At 36.7% G+C, this 21173-nt stretch overlaps 1 protein-coding gene across 6 annotated transcripts in view; it reads right to left on the bottom strand.

The window, feature by feature from the left end:
- The window catches only part of LOC136030212 (18S rRNA aminocarboxypropyltransferase-like), a 128372-nt gene that overhangs the window by 83547 nt on the left and 23652 nt on the right, over window positions 1-21173 (bottom strand). For all 6 annotated transcript variants that reach the window (XM_065709012.1, XM_065709014.1, XM_065709013.1 and 3 more), the window contains exons 3-4: window positions 15973-16197; window positions 2861-3074 (exon numbers count right to left, since the gene is read on the bottom strand). In XM_065709012.1, coding sequence (XP_065565084.1) covers window positions 2861-3074; window positions 15973-16197 — 439 coding nt within the window. The remainder of the gene's footprint in view (window positions 1-2860; window positions 3075-15972; window positions 16198-21173) is intronic.

Below are 21173 nucleotides of genomic sequence, written 5' to 3'. Positions count from 1 at the left end.
GTCACTCCTTACTTTCAGTTAAAAAAAACTTTTTTTTTAATTTAAATTCTGAATGTTTTAAATTAATGCATGTTTTGATTTTGGCTCTGCGCAGATAAATAATTAGAACGAAGTTTGCAAATTTATTTGTTTGGCTAAATGGCTTTCTCATAGTTTTGATCGAATGATTTTGAGAAAAAAGGAGCGGGGGAGGAGGCCTAGGTGCCCTCCAATGTTTAGGTTCCTTAAAAAGACAACTAGAACTTTTAATTTCTTACGAAGTTTTTATTAGTAAAAGATATACGTAACTTACGAGTTAGCTTACGTAACGAATTTCTGTATTCGTATGTTTTTATTACGTATATGAGGGGGTTCCCCCTTCGTCAGTACCTCGCTCTTTACACTAAAGCTTAAATTGTGTCCCAATTCCTTAATAATGACCCCTGAATCACAAAGTTCGTAAAATAAATATTTGAAATTACTAGAAATACTTTAGCGTAAAGAGCGAGGTATTAGGAGGTGAATCCCTAATATGCGTAATAATTTATGTTCATTTTAAGTTTTAATGCTGCTCCTTACTTTCGGCTGAAATTTTTTTTCATATTTATTTTTTCATTGTTTTTTTTCCTGCGCTCCGTTCATGGACATTTCTTCCCCCATGATACATTCCTCCACGGAAAGTTCCCCCAACATATCCCCCTCTTCTCAAACCCTCCCCCTCCCAATCAAAAAATCCCCTGAAAGCATCTGTACACTTCCCAATAGCCATTACTAGATGTAAGCACTGTTCAAAGTTTGTAACTTGTAGCCCCCCCCCACGGGGAAATCCCCCGTCTGGGGACGGGGACGTCCCCAGACGGGGAGTAAGTCGTCCCCAAAGACATATTTATAAGATTTTTCGACTATGCTGAATAAAATTGCTATCTCAGAATTTTGATCCGGTGACTTTGGGAAAATAATTAGCGTGGGAGGGGGCCTAGGTGTCCTCCAATCTTTCTGGTCCCTTAAAAAGGCCACTAGAACTTTTCATTTCCGTTAGAATGAGCCATCTCGCAACATTATAGGACCACTGGTTGGATACGATCAACCCCGGGAAAAAAAAAAACAAACAAAAAATGAACAAACAAATAAACACGCATCCATCATCTGCCTTCTGGAAAAAAATACAAAATTCCACAATTTTGTAGATAGGAGCTTGAAACTTCAACAGTAGGGTCCTCTGATACGCTGAATTTGATGGTGTTATTTTCGTTAAGATTCTACGACCTTTAGGGGTGTTTCCCCTATTTTCTAAAATGAGGCAAATTTTCTCAGGCTCGTAACTTTTGATGGGTAAGATTAAACTTGATGAAACTTATATATTTAAAATCAGCATTAAAATGCGATTCCTTTGATATAGCTATTGATGTCAAAATTTCATTTTTTAGAGTTTTGGTTACTACTGAGGCGGGTCGCTCCTTACTACAGTTCGTTATCACGAACTGTTTGACTGAAGCCCTTGCAACCTCTACAATAGGGTTATCTGCTCTTTAAATACATTGTATACATACATTTAATTACACCAAAACATTGTATAAAAATAATAAAAGAGAAATATTACGGTTTAAAATCAATGACAATAAAGCTTCTGGTAACACTTTCCAACACCCCCCCCCCCAATTCTATGAGGCTTATAATACCTTATAATCACCTTTTAACCCCCCCCCCCCCATCCCCTCCAGCACCGGTAATAAAGGCACAGACCAAAAATATTCCCACGAATCAAGAGTAATTTCTTAAAAGGGATTTATAGAATGACAAATGTCTATACTAACAATTTATTTTGTATTGACTATATGACTTATCAATAACGAATGCGCCACGGTGAGGCATCACTTCCTCTACAACAGGGAAGCTCAATATATAGTTTTTGATACCTTTAAATGGCTGGCTTTCTCAGTTTTTCATTGATTGCAACTTGTTCTTCTATAGGACAGAATCGTAGATCGGTGCCAGAAAATGGCAGAAAACACCATTTTCCAGGTGCAAAAACTTTTTGGTCACAGGAAAAAGGCTAGTGAAATTAGAGGTGGTAAGATCAATGACTTGTCTTATAAATAAGTCCATCATTTGTTTTTTTATTTTGGTAAATGGCAGTTGCAAAAATAATGTTTTTTCTATTTCCCATGAATTATTGAAAGTATTTCAATTGTATACAAAAAGGTATCAATATCAAGGCTTGTGAAAGACCGTTATGATCCTTAAAATTAACTTTCATTTTCTGCAGGCTGCTTTTTATACTCCTAGAAGAACGTCATTTGTCGTTTGAACGACAAAGGTTGGGGTACGTTTCATGTTTTGGGCAAACCAGCACATCACTGGCTGATATAAGGGGTTAATTTTAGAAGTAACTACACGCTGCTGAATCCATGTTAATTTTTCCGATGAGTAGAAGCAAACCAGAATTTAATCATGAATATAATTGCATTTTGATACGATAGTCGAACAACCAAATCAATTTAAATAGCAAATGGTCAAATACGGTTGTAAGTCGGTGTTCCAACGAAACAAGGACGTTCACACTTGCCATAAAATAATAGACAGAACGGTCTTATAAAATTGGTCAATAAGGCTTGTAAAAGCTTATTTTGGCATCTGAACTCTTCAGAAACATCCCTTGCCAAAATAAAATGTTTTAGAAATTGCAGCCACGCGGATTCTTTTGCACATGTATTCTGTAATAATGTTTATAATTCTATTTGAATAAGCAGCCCCTTTGTTAATAAATAATTATATTTGAATAAAGTTCAGAACTAACAAATAATAATTAATAACCAATCTGGCATCAATAACTAAAGACGACATGACGAAATCCATGACTAAAAAGGGAACAGAATCTTACCACAAATATAGAAGACTGCTGCTAGCGCTTCAACGCACGAAAGTTTACAAGGTTTGCCATAATTGACAGGATTTGCTGCGACAAGGTAGGGTAATAATCGGGGATAACCTGCTTTCATTCTTCCAAAAGGAGTTTCTTCCAGTTTAGCCCAAGAGCAATCTACCACTGCAGCACCATGGTCAATTAGAGTCAGTCGATCTTTCGGCGAAACACACTTTTTGAGGTATATACATTATTAGAAATGGTAAATCACTCAAAACAGCTTAAAAATACCCAGGGAAACAGAACACTAATACTTTGATTTTGAAACTAGATGGGAAAGATCTAGTTTCCTGGAATTTAGCCAACTTTGCGTAAATAAATTGAGTAACGTTTAAAAAAAACAACAGGATACATAGCTTATCTTTGAAACTTTATTTGAGCAAATAAAAAGGAAATTCTTCAAGGGTTGGGGGGATGAGGGACTTAGAAATAAATGTTCAGGTACTTATGTCTTATAACCAGCACAACCAAGAAGTAAATTTAGTTTAATCCTAACGGAATATACCTAAGTATGATGAAAATAAATACCTTAGTAACAAAATTATGGAAACTACAACAGAGAATTATGAAAATCAGGCCGTTCAGAACACATTATATTAAATGGTTTCTAACATGACCTAACCAAAATACCAACTAAAATATTTAATTAAAATATAACTACATTGTAGTTTATTTCTCTCACACTAAGCTGATTGTCACTGAGTCATACTGAAATAAGAAAGAAACTGGTTCTACATAGACAAAGAACTTGAGTGTGGTGGCTATAAAAGATAACTATTAAATTTTCACTTTTTCTGTAAAAAACAAACAAACATTCACAAGACCAGAATTGAGTTCAGACAAAAATGTCAACAACTTGGAAGAAATCAATATACCTATTGATTTCTTAAAAAATAAATGTTAGACATTTCAACTATACATTTTCAACAGGTCGCCTGCGTAATAGGCTGACAGGCATCTTTTCACGATGGGTGTACAATTATATCCGTTTAGCGTCAACTAAAAAGGAAGCCCTGCTGAATACGTCCAGTCCCTTCCTGTCCACGCTTTTTAGACTTATTAGGGCGAAGCTCATTTTTTCTGCCATTCCTTTACTACTTAGTTGGTTTATTAATATGCAAGTGGATCTTCAACAACGGGCAACTAACATAACTTTCAGCCCTTGTCCCCGGGACTGGGGGGAGGGTGTCAACCCACGAGGCATAGTTATATGGCCTGTGGACTATTTTGAAGAAAACGGCTATCTTAGAATTTTGATCGGATGTATTTGGGGAAGAGGAGTGTGTGTGGGGGGGGGTAGTTACCCTACAATCAATTTTAGAATCCTAAAAAGGGAGCTAAAACTTTGGATTACCAAACAAATGTGTCTCCTCCACAGTTTATACGACAACCCCTTCCACAAACATTAAATGTGTTAACAACAGGGAACATGCATAGCCTACAGGTCTTGCCCTTGGGCTGTGTGGGTATTTTTCAACCCAAGAGGCATAGTTATTTGACCTTTGAACTATTTTGAGCCAAATAATTATCTCACGATGTTAATCGGATACATTCGGGGAAAGAGGGCATGGGGGGACAGTTTCCATCCAATCACTTTTGACTATTAAAAAGAGAACTAGAACTTCCAATTTCCGATCAAATGAGCCCCATTCAACGTTTATAAGACCACTCCTTCCATATGAAGCACCTTTGGGAAAATAAAAAATAAATATTGCAGTCTTATGGCTCTTTACTATTGACAACGATATAGCGTCACCTCTGGTACTGGCGAAACGGATCTAACCTCCCAAAGACTTTTAAAAATCAATAACTAGGGATTGGGCTTTTTTTTACTCTTGCCATTTTCCGAGGGCGATGAGAACTTTTTACTCTTAAAAAGGGTGTTGTTACTTCCAATTTCAAATCAAATGAGCCCCATCTGACATTTACACGATCACCCATTCAATAAAAACCTTTTTCCCCCGGGACATAACTTTAGACAAATAAAAGAGAACTAGAACTTTTGATTACCAATCGAATGAGCCCCCTCCAAAATATATACGACCACTCTTTCTATAAAAACCTTATATAGCCTCAGTGCATAAACTTCCAACCCTTGCGCTGAGAGCTGCAGGGTTGTCACCCTTAAAGACATAATTTACAGACTCTTCAACTACCCCGAACAAAATTGTAAGCTCAAATTTTGATTGGATGAGTTTGAGCAAATAATGGGGGTGGGGAGAGGAGGCTGGTTGCTCTCAAAAATTCCTTTTGACTCTTAGAAAGGGCACAATAACTTCCAATTTCAAATCAAATGAGCCCTATCTGAAGTTTATACGACCAGCCATTCCATAAAAACCTTATATGCCCCCGGGCAAACTTACAATTCTTGTCCCATGGTTCCGGGAGTTGTGCCAACCGTGTAAGCATTGTTATATGTTCTTTTGACTATTTTTAAAAAATGGCTATCCCACAATTTCAATCCGATACGTTTGGTGAAAAAGAAGGGAGTCGGGGGTGGGGGGCTAGTTTCCCTACGTCACTTTTGACTCCTAAAAGGAAACTAGAACTTCCAATTTTCAACCAATCGAGCCTCCTCTAAAATTTATACAACCATCCCTACCATAAAAACCTTAAATGCCCCCGGGGCATAACTTAAAACCCTTGCCCCCTGGATCTGGGGGTTTATTTCAACCCCAAAAGCCTTGTTATATGATCTTTGGACAATTTTAAATAAAATGAGTGTCTCAAATTTTCTAACAGATGCACTTCGAGAAAACACGATGTGTGTGTCAGGGAGGGATAGCTGTCCTCCAATCACTTTGACTCTTAAAAAGGACACTAGAATCTCTGATTACCAATCCAATGGGCCGTCTCCCCCAAAGTTTAAACGACTACTCTTTCTTTAAAAACCTTTTATGTCCCCAGGGTATAACTTACAACCCTTGTCCTGAGGGCTGTGGGAGGATTTTCATCCTCAAAGACATAAGGTCCGACCTTTCCATTTCGCCGAACAAAATGACTGTCTCAAAATTTGCATTGGAAAAGCTAGGGGAAATAATGAGCGAGGCGGGGGAGGGGCTATTTGCCCTCCAATAACTTTTTACTATAAAAAAGCGCACTTAGCGCTCTCAATCTTCAATCGAATGAGAAACTTCTGAAATTCCTCAAGAACTCTTTCTATACAAATTGCCCGAGTCTAAAAAAAAAAAAAAAAAAAAAAAAAAAAAAAAAAAAAAAAAAAAAAAAAAAAAAAAAAAAAAAAAAAATGCCATCATCGTTCTTTTCTTAGGTAGCGCTACTGAGCTGCCTATGACTAGCAAATTAACAGGTTTTGTCAGCTTTTGTCATATCCTTCAGATCGTTTGGGTCTTTGACCCTCGGATCCTTATGGTCATACTATCACATTAGAGATTCCTTAAAGGATATTAAAAAAGAGCCAGCATCGTTTGCTCCTGAGCTAGCAAAAATATCACTTCGCCGACTTATAATCGAATTCTTCTGCTCACTGCAGTAAGCAGAAGAACTGGCTTTGCTGGCTCTTTTAACTAACAAAATGATGCACTCTTTATGATGAGGTCTTTTGCCGAAAAAAAGCTGCCTCCGCTAGAAAAAGAGATATCAAAAAACTCCTTGCAACCACCAAGAGCTAGCAGGAGGGAGCGGAAAAAAACTATCAAGCACTGTATTTGCTAATTAACGGGCCATCGAATAAGGCTCTTTTATTTTTTATTTAGGGAATGAATGGTTAATAAATACAAATTTTAAAAATAATATAATCAATAAACCAAAATGTAATGAACAGTTTTCAGCGTCAAAGCTTGTGAGGAGTCCAGAAACAAATATGGAGCGACAAATATGCCTTTGTTACCTCTTAATGTTCGTTCACTTCTAAATCAAAATAAGTATAAATAACGACGAAGACCACACTGCCTTTCCATCACAAACACCAAAAACAAGAGGAACAATAGGGAATTTTTTAAGACAGTGGGAAACAAATTAGAATGAATATTTAATAACAATTTATTTATCAGTCCTGGTTGAACTTCGCTGAGGTAAGGATGCTGGGACTGTTTTGAAAAACTGTTCATTTTAGTTTTATTGATTTTATCGTCTTGTAAGTTTTTTTTTCTTATTTGTATTGCTGAGGATGGCCTTTGGACATAGGGCCGAAATATTTATTCTAATTAGTTCCCCACTGTCTTAAAAAATTCCCTATTGTTCTTCTTCTTTTTAGTGTTTGTAAGAGAAGTATAGTTCTAATATTTTAGCATCATTGATTACTTTTTGCTTTTATCATAGGGTACAGATAGAAAAGGTTTTAGTTTTTGTTTCTGTTCATTAATATGGTCCTACAACTGCTGATTAATTTCTGCTTGGTTGTCAGTTATGATCACTAACAAGCCCTCAGATGAGATTCCTGGGAATATAAAGGTTAACATTTATTTTGTCCTCTCTACTCTCATTACTAGGCATTTGCTAATATTGCAACATTGTGGGAACCTAATCCCATGGTTCCCAAAGAAGGTGGTACCTTCTCCAGTCATTCTCTATATGCCTCTTTCGAGTAACAAAATGTTCTCAGTTGTTATTTGGAAACTCTATCGTCTATTTCAATGTATTTAACAAAATAAATTAGTTTTTCTTTCAATTTAAAATCAAGGGCCTCATTAAAACTTAAAACAAAAAGAAATTATCCTGCAATAAATATCAGGGGAGCTAACGCCCCCTCAGATTTTAAGCTAAAGTTTGATTAGTGATTTGCTAAAAGTACTTTAGAGTACAACAAAGAAAGCCGATCGATAATTGTATTTACTGATTGCATTTCAAAGCACTTGGACTGCTAATTTCTTGTTCAATATAATTAGAAAAGAAAAATCCTTTCATTCTTAAAATATTGTGATTGAAAATTTAGATTTTTATTACTTCCCACTTGAGTTATATCATTCATTCTTAAAGTATTGAGAAAAAAGTTTAACTTTAATTTAAGGAGGGTGGGGGTTGGAGGGAATGACAGTCTACCTAATATTATTATTGTTACTATTTTTATCATCGTTATTATCGCTATTAATACTTTTATTACTATTGTGAACGGACTCCCCAGACTGAGTCAAAGCTCAGGCCACAAAGGCCCATTGTCTCCGCACCATAAAAACCTAATTAGTAGTAGGAGGACTAATATTTGTTTTCTTCATCTTTACCATGTATTTTGCCATCTGTCGGACATTAAAATCCCTAACTATGTTCTGCTGCTTAGCATCCAGTTTATGAAATACCCGAAAACAGTATCTGATCCCGGCCGGATATTCTTCTATTAGGTGCCTTCTTGTTTCTTCGACCATCTCACATTTTTAGAAAACTGGGGAATCACCTCTTCCGAAATTTTCAAATGCCAGTAATGGTATTATAATGCACATAATTTGATCTTTTTAACTCGTTTTCTTCAACTCACTAACTTTTCTCATTTATGTGTTTATACTTTAGATCGATTTGGTGTATGCGTTTTGTAGAGCCTAATCCGTTCTGCACCCCTCTATTTCCCTTATATTCATAGACTATGAAACAAAAAATTATTTCTACGTTTTAGCCCATTCGAAATAAGTGTGAAAAGAGTCGTTTATCGTTACTATATATTTTTTACTTTTATCACTATATATAACTATAGTAACTATATATTACGTTACTATATATTGCTATATTTATTACTATATATTTATTACTAGCTGTTGGGGTGGCGCTTCGCGCCCCCCAAGCCCCACTCCGCGCGCGTAAGTCGTTACGCGCCATTGTAGTTGTGTCCCTGTTTCCCACCTATGACTATATATATATATATATATATATATATATATATATATATATATATATATATATATATATATATATATATATATTAATATATATATATACATATATATATATATATATATATATATATATATATATATATATATATATATATATATATATATATATATATATATATGTATATTTAACTACGTAAAACTTGCGAATATACAACATTCTTCGCTGTCCCATTGTCTGTGCATATAAATAGATTGTCAGGTTTACCGACTCTTGAACATGCAACATATAATTGTCCATGGGAAAAACAATCCGTATTCAGATCTATACCTCATTATTCTAATGATTGCCCTTGAGCTTTGTTGGTGGTGATTGCTAATCGAACATTCCCTGTGTCCCCGTCGTCATTTATATATCCCCCCTGTGCCCCCGGCGTCCCCATTGTAGTTGTGTCCCTGTGTCCCGGTCGTCATTTATATTCCCTGTGTCCCGGTCGTCATTTGTGTACCGGTGTCCCGGTCTGTAATTTCTCTTTGAGTGTCCCGGTCATCATTTATATTCCCTGTGTCCCGGTCTTCATTTGTGTCCCGGTTGTCCATGGGAATAACAATCCGTATTCAGATCTATACCTCATTATTCTAATGATTGCCCATGGGCTTTTTTGATGGTGATTGCTAACCGAACATTCCCTGTGTCCCGGTCGTCATTTATATATCCCCCCTGTGCCCCCCGGCGTCCCCGTTTTAGTTGTGTCCCTGTGTCCCGGTCGCAATTTATATTCCCTGTGTCCCGGTCGTTATTTGTGTCCCGGTGTCCCGGTCGTCATTTGTGTCCCGGTGTCCCGGTCTGTAATTTCGTCAGTCGACAAACATGACGTGAGTCGATAAACAACTTCATGACGGCATAATGCTCAATCCTTATAATGACGTCAGTCGAAAAACATGCATGACGTCATTCAACACACAACACACAAACAACTTATTTTTATATATTATAGATTATTAATAAGGACAATGGGAGCAATGAAGATATTAAAAGTAGAATATCCAAGGCTCAGGGTGTTTTTTTTACAGTTGAAAAAAGTTTGAAATAATAGACAGAAAAGTCTGCAAACCAAGATTAGAATATTGGAAGCTACAGTGATAACAGTGGTCAAATATGGTTCTGAAGCATACGCGCTCCGAAAAACAGATGAAGACTTGCTACATATTTTCCAGAGAAATCACCTACAGACTGTTCTAGGTACCCGGCTGACTGACCATATTTCAAATAGTAGGCTGTACAAAAAGTGTGGTTCAATCCAATTTTCTAGGGCTATGAGAGAAAGGTTAAGATGGCTAAGGAACGTTTGGCGGATGAAGGAGGAAAGATTGCAAAAGACTGTCCTTTTCTAGCCAACCATCTAGTGCCAAACGAAAAACAGGTCGTCCGCGGTTGAGTGGGAGGATGTCATAAAGAAAGATTTAAGGGAAATAGGAGATTCTTGGGAGAGTGTAAAGAGAGAGGCTTCAAATAGAATTGGATGAAGAAGGAGCGTGTGTAGCTGTGTTGGCCTCAGGCGGCTTGGTGCTGCGGTGAGTTGTTAGTAGTAGTAATAAGTTCCTAGACATAGCTCCATTTACGTCAAGACAGATCCGTGACACGCTGACGCGATCATTAAGTGACATAGTCTTTGTACCCTTATCTGAAAATAGGTAAATATACCGATTAGTAATTTGATGAATTTTATGTCGTTCCACACTTATGAGCACAATATCGTAAGCTAGCGACCGTCAAAAAAATACAAATAGGTTTTTAATAGCGCAAGATAGTCTTGATATGAACAAAGAATGCTGGGAATAGCGCTGGTCATCTCGCTTTTATCCTCAGATCATAAAAATGTTGTGCAAATGTCACATGAAGTAGCGTGTCTCTAAAAAAAAAATAATTATTGATATATGCGAGACGGTGAATTAAAACCGTAAACGAGGCATCAGCTGTGCTGAGAACTCTCTTAGAAAGGGAGGCGAAAATATTATCAGTAGGACGTCATTAAAACATTGTATAACTCAACTTTATATGAATAATCACAAAATGAAGAGTAAGCTAGATACCTCCAGGAACGGCACATATCTCTTTACTAGTCTCTATACATTGCTAGCCGATTCAGAGCTATTGATCTGACAAACATAAAAACTGACCCATAAAAAATCAGATGTTAACTCCCGCACTTTCAAGCGAAGGTGAACTCCGAAACAGCCCAAAATCTGATCTCATTCCACTGCTGCTTGAAGATATGGAAACACTTTCAGATATGCCAATATCTATTTTTGCTCCGTTTAGTTCACAGTCGATTTTGGACGGCGCCGGCATCTTAAATATGTTGAAACAGGGTCCTAGTGAAAATGCCCGAGTTTATGAATCGAGTCACTCGCCTTGCCTGACACTCTATGCGGATGGGCCCAATTAGGTCTTGGATGTTTATTTGCTTTGCTATTCTAGGCAACTTGTTGCTAAACTAATATTTAAGGAATTTTTTGTTAGATCAACTATCTGAGCTTGTGAATTGGGTCACATGCCTGCCTGACACTCTCGGTACTTGGGACCCCACTACAAGGCCTTGGACGCTTGTTTGCCTTTCATTCCACGCAAATTAACGGTCCTGTGTCAATTCTAAATTCTTGGTCAACCTGCGTGAGACCATAGGCAGGCGGGCCTTGTTGTTTGCCTCTCATTCCCGGCAATCTAACGGTCCTGTATCAATTTTAAATTATACCTGCCTGAAACTCTATCCGGGTGTGCCTTTCCAAAAGCTAACACACAAGTATTTGTCAAATATGAGAGTCCTACTTGCTCCTGCCGTTTACCCGTGCCATTTAACCAACACTTGGAAAACTACAGGTTTCACCGTTCGCCTGCGAGTCCAGGGGACTTGGGTAGGGGACACCTTTAGACTACAAGCGGCCAAGCCAATGAGGCTTAGGTTCACTTGTTCACCTGTGAGTCCAAGCATAGTCAGTCCCGGATTTTACATACAAGTCCAGTGGACACTGTCTGTCACGCGTCAACCCAAAATCAAAACGATCGTTCATCCCTTAGTTCTATGACTATCTACCTTAGTTCTGCCCTAGGAATGACGTATGGACGGATGAATAATAGACATATCTATCAACAGGTGAAATGACAACCTTTTTATACAATCCTAGAAAGAGCTTATACCATGTTTGCCTCTCGCTCACTCGGACTATCTGTCTTCATTTTTTCTACAATAAGCCATGGCTGGATGATCCCAACCACTGAGTATTAATTGAAATTACGCAGTCAAAAGTGCAAATGTTTAAAGCAAATCTGCCATGCATCGTCAGATGCAAATTAAGTGAAAAATGTTCTCTTGCTTAGAAAAATATTAATTCGTTAATCTAAGTGTTCAAAATTTCTTATTTCCAGCAAAAATTCAATTCAAGTAATGTTATGTTTTTAAGTGTTTTGAAGTAACTCTTTTTGTTCATTACGATAAATCTCACAAAGTGGCTAAGATCTCTTTTTGTAATATCTCCTTTTCTACACAAGAAGTCAATTTGAAACATGAGAAAGTGAAACTAAGATTGATTGTAATAAAAATACTGATTCATTCGCCCAATTGCTTTCCTGTACAGTGCGAAAACTATTCGTTACACGACATTTTTGGCATATTCACAACGTTCTGAAACGGAATTTCAATTCTTGGAATGAGTTTGTACAGTCGATTTCCTGCTTTTCATTTTTAAAAAATGAACTCATGTTACTTGGCATATCCAAAGCGTTCTGAAATAGAATTTTAATTCCTGGAATCAGTTTGTGTAGTCGATATCCGACTTTTTATTTACAGAAAATTAACGAATATTACATCGTAAGGTAGTAACATAACCTAATAAGCCTTTCTGACAACGTTGCTATTTTTAAGAAGACTGAGGTCCACAATCCTGATTTATGGCTCTATTACGATGCTAAAATGATCAGTGCAATCCAAACCTCATTTTTGGCCAGTGCGATCAGAAGCTCATTTTTACCCATTTAAGACTTTAGTCCGCTATCTAGACCCTTTTTTTGAGATAAGCAACGTTATACAACGTTTGATGACGTTCTCGTAACCTAACTTTTACCTCACTTTTAAGGGATTTTCAGCATAGTTAAGGCTTTAATTATCCACGGCTTTAATTTACTGAATCTTATATATCAACAAATCGTTATTTGAAAGACGCGACGTTTTTTGATATTTAGACGACATTCTTGTGATCCGAGAATAAAAGTGAGTTCAGCAGCATTTTACCCATTTCAAGATCTTCTTGGGCAATTAAAACTCCATATGAATTTTCCACACGACGTTTTGACGACGTTCTAGTGATTGAATTTTTTGCCTCCACTACCAGGATTGTTTAGCGTGGTCGAAAGCATATGTTTTAACATATAGTCAAAATTTCAAACATATAGTTTTCGTTTTAAGTTTCATTTGAATATTCAATTTAAGTTTTAATCGTTTTAAGATTTATTTATTAATTTATAATAGTACGTATTGTATGTTTATTTCTCATGATTGTTCATTCAATTTCTGTTCGTTTTGGATTTCATATCTGCTGGTCTTAAAATTAATATGGTTCTTAACTTTTCTTTGAAAAATATCTTTTCCGAAAAGTTCATTTTTTTTAAAAACTCCCTAATATGGTTATCTTGAAATTCTGCCCTGACATCAAGTTGGATCACAAGGTACCCGCGATACAAAATGCACTTATACGCCCTCTCCATCGTTTTTTCACTTTAAAAGAGCACTATATCCTTTGAACTGTGATAAAACAAACTCTCTCCCACCGTTATACCATCAAGTGTTCTATACGGTGAGGCAAGACAAAACTAGTAAGAATATTAGACGGGAGAAACATTCTTCATTACTAACTCCACGTTAGAACATGGACTCTGATGCCGAGTGTAGCCGTTATTATGGTTTTTCATTATATACGTGACAAAAATGAAATAACTGGCCCTTCGTTGGAAGACTTTAATGTGATTTGATTGTAAGAATAGGTTTTCTTGCCCAGTGCATCAAGACCTTACTGGTATAATTAAAAAAGTTCTTACAAAGCAGCAATTTTTTCTGAAAAAAATTCACTAAAGTATGATACTTGTGTGTTACACAGAGCCAAAGAAACTGTCTTCGTTCAATGCTTTTTGTCGCTTTCGTCCGCTCGATACATTCTCTATGTTTGGCAGCTCAACCCTTTGGCCATCGAATGATATAATTGTGTTGCGGAGCAACACTACTGCTTTCGTAGTTTTTTTTTTTTTTTTCACCGTGATCAGCGACCTGTAGCTCCGAAGTGGTAAGAGTTAGAAATTTGAGATTTTTCAGAGGGAAGGGAAACGTGAAACAGAGTAAAAAAGTTCCAGAGAAGTTCCTAAAATTTCTAACAGTTTTCCATAAAAAAAAATAAAACCGTTTTTTTCTTAGAAACTCTGCGTTCGATGTTTGGCGTCAAGTTAAGACGATCCTAGCTTCGGAAATAAACTTGTTAGAAATACAGTTATGCTGAACTCATGTAGAACTTTCATTTGTCTCTTCGAGAACCGGAGCACAAAATTCCGTAGCTCTTACAGATTTCTCGGAAATAATTCCGGAAAAGTCCATCTCGTTCCGATTTTTTTTTGGAATTTTCTCAAATTTTCGATTTGGATGTTTCTTATATTTTTATCGAGTAGTGCTATGAAAAGTATGCAAGAAGAAGTGAAGTGTTCTATATACCAAGTTGCTTCGTTCTCTAAGAAATAATTTCCGAAGTTTCGACGTTCTAGAGGTAACTTCTGTTCTGGACCAGCTAGAATCTTTTTTCCAACGCGGTTCGACAGGTCTCGATCTCCTAACAACTGGAGCTTACAATAGTTTCTCCGAAATAAAATTCCTTCTTTGGGTTTTTTCTATTTGGAAGTTTTGTCATGCCCTCGGGGCAATTTAAATTTTTTGGTGAATTTGGTTTGTTTTATATTTTCCTAGCTTAGACCATCAAAAGTCAAACAGAAAACTATAAGACGTTATTTCCGTATCTCTTTCAGATTTCCCGGAAATAATTTCCGAAATGTGCGCCTCGAAACATAATACTTCGAAATGGCGTCAAGTTAAGACGGCCCTAGTTTCGGAAGTAAACGTTTCAGAGATAAAATAATTATGAACTCATATAGAACTTTTATTGATGTTTTCGAGAACTGAAGCATGAAATTCCGTAGCTCTTACAGATTTCCCGGAAATAATTCCGGAAAAGTCAATCTCGTTCCGATTTTTTGAAATTTTCTTAAATTTTCGATTTTGATGTCTATTTTATTTTTATCGAGTAGTGCTATGAAAGTTATGCAAGAAGAAGTGAAGTGTTCTTTATACCAAGTTGCTTCGTTCTCTTGGAAATAATTTCCGAAGTTTCGACGTTCTAGAGGCAATTTCGGTTCTGGGCCAGCTAGAATTTTTTTTCCAACGCGGTTCGACAGATCTCGATCCCATAAGACTGGAACTTGCAATAGTTTTCCGGATATAAAATTCCTTCTGTAGGTTTTCTATTTAGAAGTGTTGTCATGTCCTCGGAGCAATTTGCAATTTTTGCCAATTTTTGTTTGTTTTATATTTCTCGTTTATTTCAGGACCAGCTAAACATTTTACCAAACTCAGTTTAGTAGGAGCTCGAAATAAAACCATATCAAAGATGCTTCAAGATAACAATCGAAGCCGCATTAGAAAAATGTCCTCTGAAGGACATAATGGAGACTGTTGCTCCGCAACTGTGTCCCGTAGGGCACAGTTGCACGTGTTGCTCCGCAGCTGTGCCCTAAGGAACAGGGCACAGTTGCTGCAACACTTCCCGTTGCACAGGCAACGGAGGTCTAGTTTTTTTGCCAGTAATGAAACTTTTGATTTTTGCAGCCTTCAGCCTAGTCCGTGGTTATAAAATTATTTAGCAAAAACCTCACATTTATAGCTTGAATAATTTAAGCAGTTTCTTCACTGTGAGAGTACAAACACACAGAGAGACACACACAAAGATGAACACACGGAAAAGTTATCTTATATGTATAAAGGTAATTCTGACAAAATACATACTTGAAACGAGTCAAAACCCCATATATGGGGGTTTTGCCATATATACAAATATATGGCAAGACTGTGTACTGTTTCTAAGATGTCGCAAAGGATAATTCTGGTTATCGTTTTTTTTTACAATAAACGATAACCAGATCATTTACTGAGATCATTTTGAACATCTTTATATTTATATTTAACAACAACAAAATCTTACCAGTTCACCAACAGGTGTAAGCACCAATCCACCAAATCTCTGACCAAGCCGAAGTAGCTTAACTAAATTATGCCGAGCTAATTTTCTCCCAGTACATCGCTTTGGATCACATTGTTCAACATCCCACATAGCAACAGGAAAAGCGGCTGATATGGTCCCAGGACTGTCGTCAAAACTTGAATGTTCAGGTTCGGATTCTCCACTACTACCCGATTCTTCTGAAAGCTGAAATATAAAAGAATAGTTATGCTTTTTATTTGCAAGAAACAAAATAGGAATTTCTACGATAAGGATTGCATAATTAAGGAAGGTAAGCATTACAAATTTCCAAGAGTTTCTTCTCTTCAGATTAAATAATATAAGACGTTCTAATACACTTTCAAAATTAGAATTTTAATGTCTGAATCCAAGCTTAAGTTGGGGTTATAGGAGTAGCAAATTGCATTTCCAGGGAGAGGAAAGTGGTTCAACTTGTGGTTCAAGGAAAGAGAACACAATAGCGATACCACAAGAGCTATGTGCCTCTCAGTTATTATTTTTTTTTCCTAGACCGCTTCATGTGGAAGGTGTGGTAGTAGAAACTTGGGAGGAGGCTCTATCAACAGGAAATTGAAAGTCATATTGCCTTTTTGAAGGGCAAAAGTGATTGGACGGAATCCAGACCTCTCTCATGCGCTTTTATGACCCTAGAATCCCCCTTCCTATCGGATCAAAATTTTAAAACGCATGTTTTATTCAGAACAGTCAGAAAATTCAAGCCCACTGTTCAGAAATACGACTAATACTACAGATGAAAATAATATTAGCTCACTGCACCACCAAGGCACCTGAGGCCAGGTTAGCTGTGAAAACTACTCCACCATCTCAATCTATTTAAAACCTTCCTCTTTACATCATCCCTAGAAGTTACAATTTTCCCTAAATCCTTCTTTACGACCATCTTCCAAACAATTTGGGAACGACTTGCTTTTCATGTACCCCTAGATGGTAGGCCAAAGGGGACAATCTTTGGAAATCTATCATACTTCAACCGCAAAACGTGTCCTCGCTATCCTAACCTTTCTTTACCTATAGCCCTAACATAGAAAAAAATTTTTCGCACAGTTTACTGTTTGAAAGACGGTTAGTCAGACTGGAACCCAAAACAGTTCGTAGACAATGCCTCTGGAGAACATCTAATAAATCTTCATCCGTCTGTCAGATCACTAACGTGTCAGAACCGTAATTAAGCTGTCATCATTTACTTCTTACATCATTTGTATGACTTACGCTGTCATACTTAACTGTCATCATTGTAGTTTCCAATATTCTAATATTGGTTCACAGACTTATTTTCCTCATCTTCCACTCTTTTTTCAACTGTGAAAAAAAAATCGGGCCTTCTATTCAAGGTTTAACTTCTTCGCTGTATCCACAATCTTTACTAATAATACCACATCGATAAGTGAAGCTATCCACTTGATCCATTTTTTCGCTTCGCAATATGACCTCTTCACCTTCACTTACTCCCAATCTAAGCAACCTAGTCTTCTTAACATGGATTTTCAAGCCTGTTATTACGCACTGAGCTGTCAAAACTTCCAGAAATTATTCAATTTGCTATCATTTCCATCTAGGACGTATCAAATCATCAGCATAGTCTAAATCTAGGAGAGTTTTCCTTTCCCATTTATTTCCATGATCTTCCACACCCTTTGTAGTGTTCCATGTGATAGAGACCATCAAAATAATCCATATAAACAGGGATAGACCATAACTCTGCTCAACACCTGATTCACTACGAAACCAGCTACTAACCTTGTTTCCTGTATTTGTCTGGTATACCATACGAGAGTAGGACAATTGCAAAAGCTCTTCTATCGGCTGAATCAAATGCTTCCTGATCAAACGATAGGTAGTAACGTTACTAACAACGTGGTGAACGTTCGTAGCCACTATTGGGCCGAGTGACTCTTAAAAACAGTTGATACCAATACATGCATCAAAAGAGTTGACTTTTTATGCTGAATCCAAATATATAATGTTTGTTAAGTTTATTGTTACCTATCAAAAGCTAAGAGTCTGAGAAATTTGTCCGATCTTCGAAAAAAGAGGGAAACCGTCCCACCCCATCCCTAGAAAAAAATTCAAACGATCTTAATGAAAATCACAGCATAAGATTTAGTATAACAGAGAACCCTACTATAGAGGATCCAAGCTCCTGCAAACGAAAATGTGGAGTTGTGTATTTTTTTCCAGAAAAAACATCACAAATGTGTCTCTATGTGTTTTTTTCTTTCCCCAGGGGCTATCGTATCGACACAGAGTTCCTAGAATATCGGGAAAGGGTTCATTTTGATCGAAAATCCAAAGCTGTAGAGCCCTTTTTAAGTGATCAAAAATATTCGAGGGCAACTAGCCCTCGCTAGTTGCGATAGCCATTTTGAGATAGCCATTTGATTCAGCAACACAACTACAGCTATGGGGATAACTTAACACCACCACCCCCCTCCATTATCCCTACGGAAAAGACTGTGGGTTTCGTAATTTGCCAATTGTTCACATATAGCATTTGTTATTGGGAAGTATGCGAAAAAAAATCGGGGATATTTTCTGTTGAGGGGGGGGGGAGTTTCCACGGAGAGAATTTTCCGTGGGGAGGATAGTTTCCAGGGGGGATTTTCCAGGATAAATTTTACACAAGGGGGGGGGGGGGAGCGGGTTTCCTGGCATGATTTGAAAATGGCCAGAAATAATTAAAAACAAGTATTTTCAAATAAAATTAAGAAGCAACATTAAAACTTAAAACGAATAGAAATTATTCCGCATTCCTGGCGATTATCCCTTTTTCAATCCTCCCTCTTGACGCTAAAGTTTAACCTTTTGTAACCATTCTTTACGAAAGTCTGCTCGAACATAGTATAAATTTGAATAAGATGTATTTATAAAGAGCTTTAACGCTTTTGCATAAAATGCAAGAGTTGAGGAAGGGGCAGCCCCCCTCATATACAGAATACTTTCTGTTCGTTTTAAGCTTTAATGTTCCTGTTTACTTTCGGTTGTTTTTCCTTCCTTTTTATGCTTTAAAATCAATCTATTTTTCTCTTGTTCATTCGTATATTAATTATTGTTCCATTATTTATTTGAGTACGTTTCAGTCACATATTTCTCCAATTGTGAAGTTACAAAATAAAGCAATGAGAATCCTTAAGCTGTTATTTTATTCCCCAGTTTGTCTTCCTGGTAAATCTCCAACTAAGAGTCTTTACAGTTATTTTAATATCATTCCGGTTAGACAAAATTTTAGCTTTTCAATGATTCTTTTCCGTGTCCGTTATCTAAAGGATCTGCAACCAGATTGTTTTAAATCATTTTTTCCAGGCCCTCCCTCAGTCCGACCATATACTACTCGTTGTCCTTTAAGTAGGCTTCCTGTGCCTTTCATTGTCTCCGAACGGTCTAGATTTTCGCCTAAAAATATTATTACAAATTATTGGAACACATATGAATCTTTTTTTGATTAGAGTCTATCGCTAATAACTTTAAAAACTAAAATTAAAGCTCTGCTAATTAGTAAATATTAATTTGTGAGTAGCTCCCGACCCTTCAGCTATCGGATAAATATTGAGAATAATTTTGATAAATGTTTTTTGGCATTTATTTTTTGGTGTGAGATAGAGTGAGAAGTGTGATGACGTCCGCTTCTTCTGCGTTTGTTTGTTTTTACTGTTTGTATTGTCGCCCGGCTTTCGAGCCAGTCTCCCTGCCGGGATGTTATGTGAATAGTTTGAATATGTATAGTTAAAGAATAATAAAGAACTTGAACTTGAAAAATCTGTTGTTTTTTAATATTTAATAATCTTTAAAGCTAAGGACTAAAGGGGTCTGATGACTCAGGCCCGACTCAATTGTTAATCTAAGAGTGAAAATTTGGTCAACGTATCCTTTCTTTTTCCTAAAGCACAGTCTTCTTCCCTTAAAAAATTATCTACAGTATCTCTAAGTCTAACAAGTAGCATCATACTAGGTAATTTGCTTACTACAGAAACCAATTCTAATGCCTCTATAATTACCGCCCTCTCTTTTGTCATCTTTCTTATAGAAGGATTTGATTAATCTTTTTTGTAAAATAACTAGGTACTTCCCCCTTTTCAAAAACCATATTCATAATTTCAGTAATTTATCCCTAACTTCACAACTACCATATGTAAAAAACTCATACATCCACAATATCAGCACTGGGACTTTTGTATTTATTCATCCTTTAAGTGATCCCTTTAATTCTTCCTCGCAAAATAAATAGTCCTTTTAGTGTTCCCTTTAATTCTTCCTCGCAAAATAAATAGTCCTTTTAGTGTTCCCTTTAATTTTTCCTCGCAAAATAATTCGTCCTTCATGTCCAAAGTCCCACTAACTTTTTACATTATTTTCTATATCATTTCCTGTAACTTTATCATGGTTATGCACATTCTCAACATGTTCTGCCCATCTCCCTATAACTCTGCCCTTACTATTAATTGTGGTGCCGCACCATTCTTTAACTGGGACAAGTCCAGAATTACTATTCCCTCTCAGTTTTTTGTCAATACAATATTCTTCCTGGTATGCCGCCTGGGTGCATCTTATGGGTCTTGAGAAATTTCATCCATGGCCTCCACTTCACACCTCCAAAAGTCAAATTTTAAGGCTTTTTCAACTTTCCTTACATTCCTCTTATTTACATACGATTTGTCACTAAAACCCTTCTTGTACAAGCCCTTCCTTTTCTCTGCTAAACTTTAAAGCATTTTCAACTAATATTCCTAGCTGCGTTTCTAACTTTCCTCCCAAAGACATCATCTACTACTTCACAGACTATTTTCCTAAAATCACTCAATCCATCTTCTACATTGTTCAATCTTAGACTCATTAGTTTGATATTCAACTATTCCTGGAAAGTTCTTTTCAAATTCTCATTCTGGAGTCTAAAACGGTCATACCTTCATGGAAGAAAGTTACCCTTCCTAAATTTCAGCTTTAGAACAGCCCCAGACACTGTACTAGATGGTCATCTTTACTTTTGAAATCAATAACAGCACTCACATACACCCTAGTATCTTGTTAGATCCTTTCAGTATTTGGTTTACAATAGCATAATCAACTAGACCTACGTTGCCTGAGCAGCGTGAAGTGTTACAGCAACCTTTCTCCGGCTTCGCCGAATATAATGTTGCGAGAGCAAC

The sequence above is a fragment of the Artemia franciscana genome, chromosome 8 (assembly GCF_032884065.1).
Source record: "Artemia franciscana chromosome 8, ASM3288406v1, whole genome shotgun sequence".
In the NCBI taxonomy this organism is placed as follows: Eukaryota; Metazoa; Arthropoda; class Branchiopoda; order Anostraca; family Artemiidae; genus Artemia; species Artemia franciscana.
Note: the sequence above shows the minus strand (reverse complement) of the source record. Positions and strands in the feature narration are given on the sequence as shown.